The sequence below is a fragment of the Physella acuta genome, unplaced genomic scaffold (assembly GCF_028476545.2).
Source record: "Physella acuta isolate Inbredline_101_S28 unplaced genomic scaffold, ASM2847654v3 ptg001301l, whole genome shotgun sequence".
Lineage (NCBI taxonomy): Eukaryota > Metazoa > Mollusca > Gastropoda > Physidae > Physella > Physella acuta.
The window spans coordinates 1-19,495 of record NW_026732816.1 but is presented as its reverse complement, the minus strand read 5'-3'; the positions used below and the strand labels follow the sequence as shown (position 1 = coordinate 19,495).

The 19,495-nt window shown below is 33.4% G+C and overlaps 1 protein-coding gene across 2 annotated transcripts; it reads right to left on the bottom strand.

Moving 5' to 3' along the window:
- Nucleotides 1-864: 864 nt before the first annotated feature.
- LOC131958215 (monocarboxylate transporter 5) lies at nucleotides 865-19,385 on the bottom strand (the record flags this gene model as incomplete). 2 transcript variants are annotated; one of them, XM_059323102.1, is given in 12 exon segments in its annotated part: nucleotides 865-3,970; nucleotides 4,671-4,779; nucleotides 5,146-5,271; nucleotides 5,909-6,088; nucleotides 6,512-7,085; nucleotides 8,283-8,452; nucleotides 13,164-13,360; nucleotides 14,819-14,983; nucleotides 17,146-17,261; nucleotides 17,688-17,887; nucleotides 18,727-18,870; nucleotides 19,355-19,385. In XM_059323102.1, coding segments are annotated over 12 exon segments (2,127 nt in total), but the record flags the coding sequence as incomplete, so codon positions are not given.
- Between the last annotated feature and the right edge of the window lie 110 nt (nucleotides 19,386-19,495).

The following is a 19,495-nucleotide window of genomic DNA, read 5'->3' as shown; positions in this document are numbered from 1 at the left end:
TTTATAACTTATTTATTATGAGCTTCAGATGTAGGGGTTATTAATCTTTACTACTTTTTTTTTAACTTATTCATTAATTATGTACCCTATAAGTTAGCATTTTCACATATCATAACACTCAACAGTTTACCTGTTAAATTACTACCGTCACTTCATGTTTCAAAGATAAGCTTTTTTTTTAATGTGTTAAGACAAAAGAATTAAATTTATTTCAGCTCTACTTAAAATCCCCCACCCCTCTTAGCCCACCACGCCGGTGGAAAACAATGCATTGAACCATAATTTAATTACACACTTACTTTTCAGTTGTTTTTTTTTTTTAAATTTATTAAATGTATAAGTAAACCATCTTAAATTGAATGAAAGTAGGCTACAAGTAAGAAAGAGGTATTACCATTGTAAATCTGTATAGGTCTTCACAAGCCGATGATGAAAACTGTAATACTAAAGCGAACATGCAAGGCAAACTGACGCGGTAAATTACATGTCTGAGGCGAAACAAAAAAAGAAGAAAAAAAAATAAGCTTATCTACAAGCAAGAAGGGATGTTAAAAAGTACACTTTCAATCCTTAAGGTCCATAGGGCAGGTGATGTTTGTGATAGTCCTCAGCTTATGAAGGGATAGTAGACTCAGCACTTTACTCATCCGACTTCACTTTCCATAACGCGAGTCAGGTACTCATTAGAGCTGGGTGGACTCAGGTTCGTCCAACTGAGTTCGGAGCAGAACTCAACTTTCAACAGTCGAACGCTCGACTGCTCGAGAGGGGTTATAGGATGATAGTTAATCTACTTACTGCAGTTAGCAAATGGTGAAAAGAATGAAAATGAACGTATTTAAAGAGCGAAACAATATGTTTTTGTATAATAAACATTTTTTTATTTTCTGTAAGGAATAGGAGAAACGTGAAAAAGTAACAAAACATTTTAGTTTGTTTACAAAACGTACAACAGTTTCTCACAGTTTTAATAATAAGAATAGGCTTTTCAAACGTATGAAATCTGGCCACTAAATCACCTATTTAAGTAACTAAGGACGCAGTTAACGGCAGTTAGCGCCCTTTGATTAAGTTCTAACAAAAGCTAGATACTAGATCCTAGAGCTATTTCTAATTTTCCCCACTCAATCAACTGAACAAAGAAAATTACAAGAAATAAAATAAAAATAACAAAAATATTTTAACTTTGATGAACTTGAATGCTATTTGATATATATTATATTAGATCTAGAAAGATTTTTATTGATAATAATAAAAATACAAAATGTTTTAATTCAATCAAGCCTTATAGTATAGATCTACTTATTTACTAGACTATACTATTTAAATTAGTGGCAGGCGTATGATACTTGTTAATTATTATTTAATTAAACATTTGGGTTAATCCAAATTCCATAATGATCAACATGAAAGACAATGCTACAACAATTAATGCATTTCTTTTTTATCAAATCATGATTTAACCAAATTACAAAATATGTTTATGATATAAGTAGGAAACAATTAAAAATTTTTATTGACATTATTTTTGTTAAAAGAGTAAAAGAAATGGCTAGTTTGAAGGATAAACTATCATTTAAAACAATACTGTATTATTAAAGCCTATGGCATCATGCTGATAGAAGGAACAATGAGTTAAGCATCAATACATCAAACCCATTGTTACGAAGTTCTATTAGCCTCTATTAAATTGTTAGATAATGAAATAATCTACAGATCATTGCTACTGTTTTTACATCTAATACAAACAATATTGTAATAATAACAAAAGTAAAAAAAAAAAAGTTAAGTTTAAAAATAAAACAACTGAAATTATTTTAAAACTGTAAACACATTAAACAAAAAAGTAAATATGTATTAAAAGAACAACAGAATTGACGTAAAATAAAATTTAAAAATCAATGAATCTGGGTACACAAAAACAATATTTATTTTTAAAAATCTTTAAAGATTTTACTGAAGAATGGAATCATGAATTTTATCACAATATTAAATTTTCTAAACAAAAAATAGACAACAGGAAGGGTTTGTATACATAACAATGGTATTAGAATGATAATAAAAAAAACAGTGTAGATTATGGGGACTTGAAGAATGAAATTATATTATTGTAATTTCATTAAAAATATGTACAAATAAAATGTAAATGCAAAGAATAAAATTGTATATAGCTAAAATTTTAACGTTTTATGCAAAGTAATGTTATAACCATTGTATTTTTAAAGAAATCTAATTTAATATTTAAATCTGTTTTTAAAATTCTAAGTTTACTGTTAGAACGCACAAAAACTCATACATGAATTTAATTATTGTTTACAATTATGCATTACATGAATTTTTAACTATATACAGCAAACACACTGTAAAGATGGGATAAGGGACCAATTTTGATAGTTTTGAAAAATCTGTTTATATATTGCCATTTATTTAAAATTGAGAAAATTTTGAACAAAATATACTGTTTGATTTAGTTTAAATTTTAAAAAAATTATATAGCTTGGTTGTTTAGGAAATCTTGAAGCTGCCATTAGTATAGATGGTATTAAACTATTTATATATCAAATATAATTTGATAATAATCAATTTATATTACATCAAATATGACACTTTTTATCATACGCTAAAGTTGTCAATCTTCTAAAAGCAAAGCAAATCTTTAAAAATTAAACAAAATTGGTCTTTTTGACAATTTTGTAATAGTGAATGCAAGGTAAAAGATAAGTATGAACATTTTGTATACACATTTTAATTAATTGCAAATAATACATTATGTGATCTTTATGTAAACTGGGAACTAAACATTAAGGTATTGAAACGATTTTTTTTTAAGATTTGTATAAAACAAAAATTGAATTCATATTTGTAAATAAAAATTTAAAATAACTAAATGCAGAAGCTTGGATATAAATTTGAACCTTAAAACAAAATATTGCTAAATCTGTTTGATGCATTGTTTTGCATTAAACATTTCAGAAGTTCAATACTCCGTACTGAAAGCTATATGAAAACAATCAATGAAACAATATAAAACAAAAACTAAGGATAAAACCAAAATAATCATAAACTTTAACAACTGACACAGCTTGCATTAATTTTTAAACCACTCACAAAAAAACACTGAATACACACTTGCATACAATCTTCCACAATCAGTACTATTAAACAATCTGATCTGTCTATAAACAATTGAATACCCTTTTCTTCCCTGATTAAAAAAAACCAATGATATGATTTAATAATGAGCAATTACAAAGTAAACAAGTATTTTGTTAAATGAGTTTTTCCTCAGCAGTGAATACTTTTATTTTTATTTATAACCTTTATAATTTATAACTGGTGTAAACAAATTTTTATCTGTTAATTGGCTTTAAAATATTATTTTTTAACAGTTGATAATTTCATTATCTACTCATAAATTTAAGTCATTAATTTGTTCACTAACTATTATTGCAAATTTGAAACTTTTTGGATTATAAATTTCTAATATCCATGATATTAGAGTTTCGAAAAGCTATTAAAATTGTTGTAAAGCTATATTGGTTACTAACACATTTCATTGTTATTAAAATTATAGGTCTATATAGAGTAAGAAGAAGTCAGTGCAGCACCAGTGTTAACAGATTTGTACAATTTTCCTCTTTAAAGAAAATTAATTGTTAATGATTTAAATTATAAGCCTAATATTGTTGTTAATGCTTTGTCCACTGTAATTAAACATTATTAGTTTATTTTTAAAATTATACTGTTGATATTTCTTTGTCCACGGTAATTGAAAATTAATTATTTATTCTTTAAATTATACTGCTGATAATGTTTTATCCTCTGTAATTAAAAATAAATTGTTTATTCTTTAAATCATACTGCTGATAACGCCTCGTCCACTGTAATTATCTGTGGTTTGGAGCCTATAAGTTCTAGAATTTCATCTGGTGGCGCTTCTACGGTTGTGTTGGTAACTTTGGGATCCTGCCTGTATATAGAAAGCAATGTTAAAAGTTAAACCCAGAGTTCAAGGCTAAAGACAAGCATGAATGTCAAGGTTATAGACACAGCATGAAATTAAATGTCATAATCAATGCATCAAGTTAAGACTAAAATGTTGTGCTTTAAAGTTTTGATTCAGGTTTATGAAATCTATTAAAGTTTTGATCCAAATATATCAAAATTGTTAGGGTTTTGATCTAGGTATACAAAAACTATTATAGTTTTGATCCATGTAGGCTTATACAAAAACTATGAGAGTTTTGATCTAGGTATACAAAAACTATGAGAGTTTTGATCTAGGTATACAAAAACTATGAGAGTTTTGATCTAGGTATACAAAAACTATGAGAGTTTTGATCTAGGTATACACAAACTATAAAAGTTTTGATCTAGGTATACACAAACTATTAGTTTTGATCTAGGTATACAAGAACTATGAGAGTTTTGATCTAGGTATACACAAACTATGAGAGTTTTGATCTAGGTATACACAAACTATTAGTTTTGATCTAGGTATACAAGAACTATGAGAGTTTTGATCTAGGTATACACAAACTATGAGAGTTTTGATCTAGGTATACACAAACTATTAGTTTTGATCTAGGTATACAAGAACTATGAGAGTTTTGATCTAGGTATACAAAAACTATAAAAGTTTTGATTAGTTTTGATCTAGGTATACACACTTTAGGCATGGGAGGTGCAGAAGACAATGGCAGGCAGCGCCAACAAACAGGAGCAGACCCCCGATGTAGAAAGACAGATCGTAATCGCCCGTGGCATCGTACAGGAAACCTGTTTGAACAATCAAGTCAATTAGTTATATGTATCTCATTAGTAAGTAATTGAAATTCAAACATTTAATTTAGACAATAAGACAGGTAGGCCTATTGATATTTGGATTGGCCTGTATGATTGTTTAAAATAACAATATGTATGTTGGCTTAACCATAACGGATATGTTTTAAGATTTTTATAAACTGTTTAATATTCAGGTATCAAAATCAATCCAAATACTTTTTAAAATTAAAACTTGTTTCCTTTATTACTAGTATGCTACAATTATTTTTTTCTTGTATCAGTGGGGTTTTCTAAAGCAGCAGTCACTTAGGATTTAGATAAAAAGTAATCAATTAATTAGGGTGAAATGAGCTTAATTACCTGCTAATGGAGGACCAGCCATTCCAGCGATGCCACGCACCATAGACATAAGCCCAAAGGCATTGGTTAGCTTTTCCAGTCCCATACGATCACAGATTACAATGGACGACAGGGAAATAAAGGCAGCTGAAACATACAACATACGTTGATCTAAGTACCACTACATTAAACAACTAATTGGTACATTGTGCCTGCTGAAACATACAACATACATTGATCTAAGTACCACGGCAAATCAAGGCATTAAATAACTAATTGGTACATTGTGCAAGCTAAAATGTACACACATTGATCTAAGTACCACTACATTGAACAACTAATTGGTACATTGTGACTGCTGAAATGTAAACACACAGTGATCTAAGCACCACTGCAAGTCAAGGCATTAAACAACTAATTGGTACATTGTGCAAGCTAAAATGTACACATACAGTGATCTAAGTACTAATTGTATTGTTACATTTCAACAACCTTTCCCAATAACATTTTTGACCTGAAACCTTAGATCTATTACTTTTCCAAGACTGATATTCAATCATCAATTTCATAATGTATGCAAAGAATTATTCCAAAGATTTTTTTGGGAAAAATAAAATCTTGATAAAAAATATTGAACTTGAGGTTTTTGTTTTGCGTTAATAAAAATAGGCTATAAATTAATAAAAATTCTTAAAAAATGTATAGTTTGATTAAAAATTTTAAAATTCAAACTTAAAAACAAAATGGTAACAAGGCAACGAAACAAATAAAAACTGCAGCTTACCCATGCCGAGGCCAAAGATAGCTGCATTGGTTGCCAGGAGAGGGTAGGTGTTACAGAATGGAACAACAGCAACAACCAACCCACACAATGCTATGGATACATAGGTGATGATAAGACTATCAATGATGTGAAGGTCTGCCAGTTTGCCAACAATGACTCGACCTACTGTGTTTGTTATACCTGTCAAGAATAAAAAACAAATAGATTACAAACTGGCAAAATATATCATGTGTTTTCCAGTGAATTTAAAAATTTAAAATAAAAATATATATAGATTACATTACAAACTGGCAAAATGTATCATTTTATTAGTTTTCCAGCGCGTTTAAAATATTAAAAATTTTTTTTTTAAATTGCTTACAAACAGGCAAAATCTATTAATTTAGTATGTTTTCCAGCGCATTTATAATATTAAAACAATTTTTTTTTTAAAATTGTTTACAAACAGGTAAAATATATTATTTTATTATGTTTTCCAGTAGATCAAAATAAAAATTTAAAAAATTAAAACAAATTATAAAATAAATTATATTAATATAGCTCTTCTCTATAGAATCTATGTCTGAGTGTATTCAATTGAATATTTATAAAAGTGGAGCTCACCTATTATGGAGATCAGAAATGCTGCATTAGATTTATCAACATCCAGCAGGACCGCCCTATCTACCAGAAACATGAACGGAATATAAAACCCTAAGAAGGCAGTGATGTTCCCCAAGCAAATCAGCATGAAGCTGATATCCTTAAACAGGGAAATGTCCACCATCTCGCTCAAAATGTCCCGCACGGACCGCGGCAGGAAGCTGCACAGGCTGTTGATGCACCGCGAGGACGGGCTTGGCCCGTCCACAAACTCCATCTCCCCGGGGATGGTGGTGATGCTGGTGATGAAGCTGCGGATGTCCGTCTGAGACTTGTATTCCGGAATGTTCAGGACGCTGCCGCTGTAGAAGATGTCCTTGCGGTACATGGGACGGGACAGGTCCTTCTTGGAGACGTGGAGCGAGTTGATGCTGTGGATGTGTAGCATGCTGGTACGGCTGCCACCGTAGCTGCCGGTCTTTGAGCCGCTCGGTTTGAAAACAGGAGCAGGTACCTCCAACAGGGGGGCGAAGTCACTGGCGGGTACGGCGCCATTACTCTGTTGGCGATGTGTTGATTTTTTTTGTAATTCTTCCTGTGAAAATTATCCAAGGTATTATTGAATTAGAAAGCAGTTTCTTCGTATAATAATAAAAAACAGATACAAATAAACTTATTTACATTAAAAAATTGGAGAAAGTATTTATATTAAACTGAAATCCCCAGGGGAAGAGAAAGTAGGCCAGCCAAGGAAATTCTGAAAGATGAGGCAAGGGATGCATGGTTTACAAGGCCGCAAATACAGAGAGCTACTAAAAATAAAGCCTAATGGAGAGGTGTGGCAGCAGCCCTTTTCTCCTCAGGGGCCACATAGAAAATAAGTTATTAAGTGAAGTGATTGGATGTATTGGCTAGCTTTAAAAACAAGAGACCACATTAAGTTTTTTGTAGCAAAATTGTTTTTGTTGCTATTTTTTGTAATATATATTTTAATTATAGTTTTATTTGTCATTGTGTATTGTTCAATTAAAAAAACATTTAAGCAGAAATTTATGAAAAAAGTTTTCCAAATGCATTTTGGTATTTTAGAAAGGTGCAGAATGACATAACATAACCATCTATTTTGTATTTCAAAATTTAGTTTAACAAAACAGGAAATCAATTCCTTGAAACATGATATGGTCAAAGGAAACTAACACCTTAATCTGACCACAGGAAACCAACACCTTAATCTGGCCACAGGAAACCAACACCTTAATCTAACCACAGGAAACCAACACCTTAATCTGGTCACAAGAAACCAACACCTTAATCTTGCCACTGGAAACTAACACCTTAATCTGGCCACAGAATACCAACACCTTAATCTGGCCACAGGTAACTAACACCTTAATCTGGCCACAGGAAACCAACACCTTAATCTAACCACAGGAAACCAACACCTTAATCTGGTCACAAGAAACCAACACCTTAATCTTGCCACTAGAAACTAACACCTTAATCTGGCCACAGAATACCAACACCTTAATCTGGCCACAGGTAACTAACACCTTAATCTGGCCACAGAATACCAACACCTTAATCTGGCCACAGGAAACCAACACCTTAATTTGGCCACAGGAAACCAACACCTTAATCTGGCCACAGGAAACCAACACCTTAATCTGGCCACAGGAAACCAACACCTTAATCTGGCCACAGGAAACCAACACCTTAATCTGGCCACAGGAAACCAACATCTTAATCTGGCCACAGGAAACCAACACCTTAATCTGGCCTTATCATAATTTACCTTAGGATCCTCTTGCACAGATTTGACAGGAGAGGAGCCGGAGCTGCTGGCTTCATGTACAGGGCTGTTGGGGGTGGTCGTTGACGGAGACACAGGAGGTGTGAAGTAATCTGACGCACCAGTGGCCACTGATTCGGCCACCTCAGAGATTTTAGCTTCACTCTCTGGGTCTGTGGAACAAGTTTTTATTTTTCACATTAAGTGCGGTTTTTAAAATGGTTTTTATGGTTTTTATGTTTATAAAAGAGGGCGTGGTTGCATAGCAGAGAGTTCGATTGCTAAAACAAAGGTGTCGAGTTTGGATCCCAGGCTCAAGTCCATGAGACATCCCTGAGTCCACCCAGCTATGATGGGTACCTGACTCACATTAGAGAAGCTAAAAGCTGCTGGGCATAGTGCTGACCACACTATCCATTCATATGCTGAGATCACTGAAACAGTTCTCTACTTCATCTGTCCAGTGGACCATAATGTTCGAAAGAGTACTTTCCTTATATTTATTAACACTTAAAGGGATAGTTTTGTGTCTCAACCACAACTTACAGAGACTATTGCCATAAAAGAGCAGTCTTTAGCATATCTCATTATCTTAATAGAAATCTACCAAAGGCAGATTCTTATTAGAACATTATATATTTAACTAGAAGATAAATATGAATAATTTGATGCAATTTTATCTTATAGAATTCGCTGACACATAGTTCAAGGAGGCAAAAAATTCAATAAGATAGGTATTTAAAAAAAAAATACATTTTTTGGACATCATTTAATTTTTGAAGGACACAGTGACTGCACACTGGCTCTACTTGTGATAAATAGTGCAATCTATATATATAAAGCAAAGTGGTCAGGTGCCCGATAGGGCACTTCCCGGTGCCGCAGGCGCGTCAAATTTGGCACGAAGGTGCCTTATGGCGATAGAACACGAGGGCCGGTGACGGTTCGGCAAAAAGTCTACGGAGCGGGGGTCAAAACTGACCTCGACTGACCGGCGCCTTATATGGGCTATATTACGAAAAAAAAATTCCTCCGACGACCCCCCTTGATATTTTGTGAGGTGGTAGGAGAACGCCTTGGGGTGTCACAAAAAACTCGCCATGTCCGGGAAAAATCGGGAAATGGGTCAAAACTGACCAGTCGTATTTCCCTATATAATCTTTGTATTTTATGGGGAAAACAGAGGGTCATTTCAAAACGGATTTTATGGCACTTACTCTCTTTACATGTGGCTCAGTTTTGGCATGCTTATAGGTAAATGGCTTGACCTTTAGGGAAAACTGTCGGTTACACTCAAAGCACTCGACGAGGGCTAAAAAGTGACCGCGAGTGAAATTCTCTTTATATGAGCTCTATTACGAAAAAAAAATTCCTCCGACGACCCCCCTTGATATTTTGTGAGGTGGTAGGAGAACGCCTTGGGGTGTCACAAAAAACTCGCCATGTCCGGGAAAAATCGGGAAATGGGTCAAAACTGACCAGTCGTATTTCCCTATATAATCTTTGTATTTTATGGGGAAAACAGAGGGTCATTTCAAAACGGATTTTATGGCACTTACTCTCTTTACATGTGGCTCAGTTTTGGCATGCTTATAGGTAAATGGCTTGACCTTTAGGGAAAACTGTCGGTTACACTCAAAGCACTCGACGAGGGCTAAAAAGTGACCGCGAGTGAAATTCTCTTTATATGAGCTCTATTACGAAAAAAAAATTCCTCCGACGACCCCCCTTGAAATTTTCTGAGGTGGTAGGAGAACACCTTGGGGTGTTACAAAAAACTCGGCATATCTGGGAAAACTTCGTAAAGGGGTCAAAACTGACCAGTTGTATTTCCCTATATAATCTTTGTATTTTATGGGAAAAACAGAGGGTCATTTCAACAAAGACTTTAGGGTACTTAAGCTCAGTATATCTGGCTAATTTTTTGCATGCTCCTAGGTCAATGGCTTGACCTTTAGGGAAAACTGTCGGTTACACTCAAAGCCCTCGACGAGGGCTAAAAAGCGACCGCGAGTGAAATTCTCTTTATATGAGCTCTATTACGAAAAAAAAATTCCTCCGACGACCCCCCTTGATATTTTGTGAGGTGGTAGAAGAACACCTAGGGGTGTCACAAAAAACTCGGCATATCTGGGAAAACTTCGTAAAGCGGTCAAAACTGACCAGTTGTATTTCCCTATATAACCTTTGTATTTTATGGGAAAAACAGAGGGTCATTTCAACGCAGACTTTAGGGTACTTAAGCTCAGTATATCTGGCTAATTTTTTGCATGCTCCTAGGTCAATGGCTTGACCTTTAGGGAAATTTGTCGGTTACACTCAAAGCCCTCGACGAGGGCTAAAATGTGACCGCGAGTGAAATTCTCTTTATATGAGCTCTATTACGAAAAAAAATTTCCTCCGACGACCCCCCATGATATTTTGTGAGGTGGTAGAAGAACACCTAGGGGTGTCACAAAAAACTCGGCAATTTCTGGGAAAACTTCGTAAAGGGGTCAAAACAGACCAGTTGTATTTCCCTATATAATCTTTGTATTTTATGGGAAAAACAGAGGGTCATTTCAACGCAGACTTTAGGGTACTTAAGCTCAGTATATCTGGCTAATTTTTTGCATGCTCCTAGGTCAATGGGTTGACCTTTAGGGAAAACTGTCGGTTTCACTCAAAGCCATCGACGAGGGCTAAAAAGTGACCGCGAGTGAAATTCTCTTTATATGAGCTCTATTACGAAAAAAAATTTCCTCCGACGACCCCCCTTGATATTTTGTGAGGTGGTAGAAGAACACCTAGGGGTGTCACAAAAAACTCGGCATATCTGGGAAAACTTCGTAAAGCGGTCAAAACTGACCAGTTGTATTTCCCTATATAATCTTTGTATTTTATGGGAAAAACAGAGGGTCATTTCAACGCAGACTTTAGGGTACTTAAGCTCAGTATATCTGGCTAATTTTTTTGCATGCTCCTAGGTCAATGGGTTGACCTTTAGGGAAAACTGTCGGTTTCACTCAAAGCCCTCGACGAGGGCTAAAAAGTGACCGCGAGTGAAATTCTCATTATATGAGCTCTATTACGAAAAAAAATTTCCTCCGACGACCCCCCTTGATATTTTGTGAGGTGGTAGAAGAACACCTAGGGGTGTCACAAAAAACTCGGCATATCTGGGAAAACTTCGTAAAGCGGTCAAAACTGACCAGTTGTATTTCCCTATATAATCTATGTATTTTATGGGAAAAACAGGGAAATTTTAACACAATTTTTAGGTTACTTAATGTCTGTACATCATGCTACGTTTTTGCATACACTACTAAAGATGACTAGGCCGTATGGAAAAACTGTTGGTCAGACTCAAAGCCCTCGACGAGGGCTAAAAGATGATCTTGAGTGAAATTCTCCTTATACGAGATATATATATATATAAATAAATTGACGAACGATCCCCTTAATATTATGTGACGTCGTAGACCGACCATGGAGGGTAACAAAAAAACTTTATTCCCGTCATAAACAGCCATTATAGTCGTTAAATATGTTCATATAACGTAATTTCTTATATAAGCAAACAATATAAGTAAACAATGACATACGTCATACGGTCAGTTTTCAAGGGAGGTAACGTTTTTAAAATTATTTTTTTTCAAATAATTGTATACTATTTTAAACAGAAACAGAAAATGACGAAGTATAGCATTTGTTTTAGTACAAAATTAAGTTGCTAATTTAGTTAAGTAACCTAATTAAATAAATTAATTAATTTCAAAAGGCAGTGTAATATAAACTATGAGATATACTGTTCATGAAACCTGTGTAGTTCTAATTCCATTTTAGTTATACATTGCGTACTTTCCAGAAATTCTCCAGCAAGTAAGTGTAAATGACGAACAAAAACATTATTTTCTAAAATTAGCATTACTGTTTAAATTAAACTTATTAAAGCACTCCACACCCAATCCATCGCTAAATAATTAAGTATTCAAATTCTCAAATGTTTTTTAAAAACCTAAGCGAAGCTAGGCAGTATGCCTAGTATTAAATAAAATGAAATATATAATTATTTCTGTGATAGATTTTTTTTACACAATATACATGTACAAGATGATTAAAATTACCCTAATTGATTTTTAAACAGAGCCGTGTTTGGGTGTGTTATAACCACCCAATGTAAGTTCCCATGTGGATTTTGTTTTTGAAACCACTAACATAACAGAATCCTTCATATGCCACTGGCCTACATAATTGTTAAAATATTTGTTTACTTGTATTGATTGCCTATTTCCTAAATTCCTAAATGTTAATTTCTTATTTTAAGAAATATAGGAATAAACAGATCTTGGAATATAAACATGTCTTAGGTTTTGAAATTAAGGTGGCAGGACAAAGTGCCGAATATAGAATTATGGCGAAGGACAACGAATAAGACCATGACAGTGCAAATAAGAAGGAGGAAGTGCGCTGGGTGGGACACACACTGCAAAAGGCTCATGCAAATGTGACACACCAGACGCTAGAGGGAAAGTGGAAGAGAGAGTGCACAAGACAGACCTGGAGGTGAAGTCTTCTTGAAGAAATAAAGACAGCAGGGATGTCTTGGGAGACTGTAAAATTAATAGCCAGCAGACAAAATGGAAGGGTATGGTTGAGGCCAGTGTTCCCTCTAAGCTGCGTGGTCCCGCAGAGGTTTTGAACCTGCCGCGCAGTCATTTTATAAAAAACGTATATCCTTGTATAAGACTTTTAGAACACTGCGCACACAAAATACAAGTTGCACACTAGCCTTTTCCTCTTAGAGGGAATATTGGTGGAGGCCCTATGTTCCACAATGAGTAAATTCGACTAAGTCAAGTAAGTCAAGAATATAAACATGAGAGCTGCATACGACTAGGTTACCTGGAGAAATCTTCCCATCCCTGTAATCTTCCTTCTCCGACTCCTGCCCAGAGCTGGGTGACTGCACCCTGGGTGTGACCTGTGAACCAGGGGAACTGGCCACATCCCTGGCGGGGGAGCTGGTCACTGCGGAATCTCCGGCACTGCTGACGGACAGTTTTTGGTTGCTGGGGTCAGGCGCGATGGTGATGGCAGCACTGTAGAAACATTTGATGTGAGTTTAGGGATGCAAAAACAATCAAAAGTGTTCTGTTTGATGTTATGTTTTACATTTAAACTAGTATTAAAAATTTTCAATAGAAAAATAGTTGTCAAATATTTTACAATTGCCTGTATAATACTTATATATGTATAGGTACACTAATATTATTTCTAATTTTATACCTGTAAATAAGATATTTTTAGTAATTACATCTTTTGAATATAAATTTATTATAGGAATGCTATAGGCCTATAAATCTTTAGGAATATTAGATATAAATTGTTATTTCCAAAGTTGAAGTACATTAAAATATTTATTGTAAAGACTGAACAATATTGCCAGATAGGATAGGAGTTCACATAACTCTGATTTACTTCCCCTGCCATACTACAAGAGTCAATATTATGAGCAATAACAATCTCTAGTGAATAACTTATCCGGCTCTGTTGTTCTGTTATTTCAGTAAATATTTTAAATTGTTACAGTATACAAATTAGGTTGAATACATTTAAAACTAAGTATTAAAAACTTACATCCATTATTTAATGATGGCTGATTATTTTTCCTCAGACTAATTTAAAGAATGTTTTTTTAATAACTAAAAATATTACTTACAATTAAATTAAATTAAATATTAAAAAATTAAATCTTACTAAACCAATACATGTTCAAAATATAAAGGTACAATATTAAATATTGTATAAGTAAATAAATTATGTTAATATAATGTATGTAAACATCATGTATAAATTATACTATCCCTTTTAGAGAAATATTTTTAATAGTCTTTTAATGTTAGTTTTTGTTTTAATTTCCCATTTATAATTTGTAAGACAGTTGAATGCTAACTATTCTTTAGAAACAAGAAACAGAATGGCTTATATAATTACTATTTTTTTAACTTGGTCATATTTTACAGTACTAAAGTACAAATTCATAAAACAAATGTAAAAAAAAAAAAACAATCTGAGTGACATAGTACATGAGTAACAAAACAAAAAGTTTTTTTTAAAAAAAAGGTGAAAAAAGGAGAGCAAAATAGGTAAAAATTAATGAAAAAACAAAGTGTATTTGATAGAAGCCTAAAACAACTGGTGTTAAGACCTAGGCTTCCATTTTGACATAAATAAATAAAAATGAAATTGTAAGCATATTCATGAAACAAAAATTACGTGAACAATTGTCTAAACATAACTAATCTATGAACAGTCACTAGATCAGTTCACTTGATATTTTTTTTAAAATACAAAACAGGATAAATTTAAATTAACAGACATGTTAAACCAAATTAATTAAGGTATGTCACAAGTATAAAATGTTATAAAGGTACAAAAAAAATGTTTGTTATTCTTGTTATCGTTAGTTTAAACTGGCAACAAAGTTAGTCATAACACTGTGCAGTGTAAATCCTGAGGTGAACAACTAATCCAGTCTTGTATGGCCAACTACTCACCTATACCTCCGATGGTCAGACGTACCGTCCGTTTGATTCACAAACGCAAGGCTCGGCAGAGAGCCGAGGTCTGAGTCATTGTCTTGCAAATTTTTTTCGCGGTTAAGTTTAGCCTGCATGACCCCTTGCAGGATGGTGGTCGTGTCCCCCAGCTCGGAGACCGTTCTAGGGGAGGAAACGTTAAACAATACACAAATCTCTCGTCGCGTCGGACGAGTTCCCATGATTTGGATGACGGATGAGCTGATGGGAGTGAGAATGGCGGGCTGCGACTGTATGATTAAAATAAAAAATGCACCGCTGTCTGTTGTAGTTCTAAACCTTCTTGTAGCTCTGTGTTTATATTAGTACCTCAAATCATGCTGTTACAGAATTTTTTAATATTTAACATAAATTAAAAAACTAAGAGAAATATAATTACTGTAATACAATTAAAATTCGTTAACGAAATTTGAATTGTTGTGGAAATCTGAATGCTGTTAAAACAAAATATTAATACAAAAATTCATGCTTTAAATACAGATTGAAAGTTTGTTATATTTTTCTCACACATTAAAAGTTTATACAGAAGGAGATACCTGTCTACTTTTCAAAGACTTGCAATGTCAGCTATTGTTTTAGCTTTTTTTATCTGCAGCTAATTATTTTCATTGTTTTATATATTCTTGAAACAGTTTTAATTTTTGTTGCTGAGGTCCTGTACCTAAACAGATATATTTTACAGTTATACATTAGCTGCTTTATTCTGATTCCTTTTTTACTTTAGCCTTGCATTTGCTTGCCTAAAATCATTTAATATGATTCTTTTTAAGTGGTATACTGTTTCCTTTTCACGCATATCAAGTTTTAATCTCACTTGGTCTAACCAGATTTTTGTAGCTTAGATAAAAAGCATGTATAAACCAATTTGCTAAAAACCTTTAAATCAAGTTTTATTGATCAACTCAGGTGTTTTATTTTCCTTTTCTTGGATTTTAGTACATTCCTTTTTCAAGAAAACAATTTTCATTTTCTACTAAAATGCATTTTATTTTAAACAAATTTGTTTTAGAACTTTTCTATTTTAGGATCTTAAATATGTGATTTTCATAAAATTGGATCAAGACAAAACAAACCATTTGATTGTATCAAAGACTTTTAAAATAATTTTGTAACCTCTGGTTAAAATGTTTATTTTAAGATTTTATTTAACGTTTATTTCACATTTTATAGAGTAAGGCATCTTTTGGTTTTTAAATAAAAAAAAATTCCATAAATACTTTGCACATTCAAGTCATAAACTGAGATATTTTTTTCAAATATAAAAATTAACTTTGGAAAAAAGCATCGTGGGTCATGTTTGCTATACTTATTCATTAAGTCAACAGATAACTCAATTTCTGTTGGCTGTTGTATACCTCTTTTAAATTCAGATGTCTTTACTTAGGGGTCATCCATAAATGACGTCACACTCGTGGGGGGAGGGGGGGTCCGTAATTTTGTGACGATGTGTGATGAGGGGGAGGGGGGGGTTCAGATGTTGCAACGTCACATTTTTGCATTATAAAAAGCAATGTTAGAAAACGAATTTTAGACGTTATTTCGCATTTTAGATAACTGTTTTAATAAATTGTAATAGTTTAGACAAGATTTTAGAAAAATATGGATGTTTTAAAAAAATTCAACTGCAATTTTGAGGGGCCGTTGTAGGTTGAGGTGTGACGTCATTTTAGGGTGGGAGGGGGGGGTCTGGCTTTTTGTGACGACGTGTGATGGAGGGGGGAGGTAAAAATCGTCAAAAAAAGCGTGACGTCATTGATGGATGACCACTTAGGATTAACTTTCTGTGTTATTTTGAAGAAAAATATTTTTCATACCAAAAATAATATGAAGAATCTTTACACCAAGCTCAGGCAGACATAGGAGAGATATCTAGACCAATCAGAAACCACCTAAATGCAAACTAGAAAACTTCACCAGACTGCAAGCATGTTTAGATCAAAACTTCACCAAACTGCAAGCATGTTTAGATCAAAACTTCACCAAACTGCAAGCATGTTTAGATCAAAACTTCACCAAAATGCAAGCATGTTTAGATCAAAACTTCATTAAACTGCAAGCATGTTTAGATCAAATCTTCTCCAAACTGCAAACATGTTTATTTTAAACCTTAACCAAACTGCAAACATGTTTAGATCAAAACTTCACCAAACTGCAAGCTTGTTTAGATCAAAACTTCACCAAACTGCAAGCATGTTTAGATCAAAACTTCACCAAACTGCAAGCATGAAAAACTAGGGAAAAAAACTTCACACCAGGATTTAAATGAGCTGGAAAAACCTACAAACCTTTCTCTGTGCGTGTTCTCTTTGATCCTGTCCAGCAAGGTTTTAGACCTAGGTTTATCTCTAGGTTTAGGTTTCTGTGGCTTCAAGGGTCTCATTAATGCCCCACAGAGGCAGCCCTATAGGGATATTAACAAGTTGATTGTGATGTGATTAAATATTTAAAAATTGGAGACTTAAATTTAGGTTTTATTAAAAACGAAAGTTTAAAATTACTTTTTCCATATAATTATATTACAGTTTTAATATTTCTAGTAATTAAAGTAACAATATTACTTTTACAGCATTGAAAATATTTCTAAAATGATCTGACGCAAACTAAAATGCAAAATAAATGAGAACTTTACTAAAAATATCTATCAACTTTTAAAAATTAAAAAATATGAACTTAAACATTGTTTTTACAGCAAGATGATTTTCAAATATGATGAATACTTAATTACATTTACTTACATTTAAGATTATCCCTGCGATGATTAAGAGACCCTACAATATTTACGTTTAAGATTATCCTTGCAATGATTAAGAGACCCTACAAAACTTACGTTTAAAATTATCCCTGCGATGATTAAGAGACCCCCTTGCCAGGTAAGCTCATTGATCAGAAATTCACTGAGGGGTGGGAAGATGAAAGTCCCGAGCCCTGATCCAGCCACAGCTATGCCTGTGGCAAAAGCTCGTTTCTTCTCAAAGTAGTAGCCCACACTGACAATGGCGGGGAGATAGATCATACCCAGTCCAAACCCTGGTTACCATGGGAAAATATTGTATACATTTTGTTAATGAGTAAAAAAAAAAACTAGGATTAAACATCATCTTAATCTCTAAGGTAAATTAAATAATATTAATTATCTGTAATATTTTACAATCACTACACGATTTTACCATTTCTAAACCTAAAGAGTAGGTCTTCATTAAAAAAAAAAAGATTAAAAAACATATTGTAAGCTTATTTGCAGGCTATTTATTTATAATTTGAACTTAATGAATACTCATAAAATGTACAATAATCATTATGATCATTTTTTTTTTTTTAATGTGAGAGTATTTATTTAAGATTTACAAAATTTAAGAGGCTGCAAGGGAAATAATCATGTTAATTGCCCAAAATCTAATTACTGTACTATTGTATTATCAAAGTGAATATCACAATTATGTTTTTTATATTTTTGTTAACCTAATATCAAAATTATATTAATTAAACCTCAACTTCACTCAAATGTTCATAATTTTTTATATAGATGTACTATTAGCCTAAGATCTATATTCTATTACCTAGAATATTGTGTAATCATTTTTTCATATTTTTGGAAAGATGTTTCATACAAGGGTGTAGGTAATAAATAATGTTTTACAAAAATTAACAGTGATCAGAACGTTCTACTATTCTGATCGGTTGTAAACGTGGGCGATCTCTTCCAGATTTAGTACTTCTTATTTTTGTAGTAATAATGTACTTGTAACGTTAAGGCCATCGGTGAAGACAGTTTCTTTATCACAAATATTCTTAGAGTTATCTCCCTTACACTTAGACCTAGAACTGCTGAAAACTGTCATTTTGATTTTACTAACTCAAAAACTTACCTCCAATGACACCATAGGTGATGATGAGCATGACCAAACTCGTGGAGAAGCAGGCTAGTATGAAGGCTACAGTAGCAATCAGGCTACCGGCTATTATTACTGGCCTACATCCAAACTTATTGGTCATTCCACTTACAATAGGACCTAGAATAAAAATGGTTAAATTTAAAATGAGCATCTAAATAAGTACTAAATATTTGAATAGCTTGTAAATAAAGACTAAAATAATGACGCTTATTTGACTTTTAAAATTGGCTTCTAAAAACAGAAAGAGAAATATTGGTCTATCTCCTTAAACTACATGGTTCTTTCAGAAAATTTACTCCATGTCGGGGGGGGGGGGGGGGGGGGGGATGGGGGGGGGGGGGGGAGGTACTTGAAACTTGTGAAACTTTCAAAGGTGGGGGGTGCTCTTAAATTTCGGGCGGAGGGAGGTGTGAGGGGTGTTCGGCGAACTTTGGATTTACTTTATAAATTGTATATTTTTGTTTTAATTCATCAGGGGGAGGGGAGGGCGGAAGGTGTGTGTGTGTGTGGGGGGGGGGGGGACGGGGGGGGGTATCAGAAAAAAACCTCTGTCCTCAAACTAGTAGCTAACGTCTATTTCAACGTTGTTTGTTAATTTTACCTGCAAACAGATAGGTACCACACAGAAGAGAACCGACTAATGAGACTTTGCTTTTGGGCTCCTGAAAGTAAACAAATGATATTACTACAGTATAAACGTTTGGATGGGTAGACTACACAGGTCTAACTACCTACATGAAAA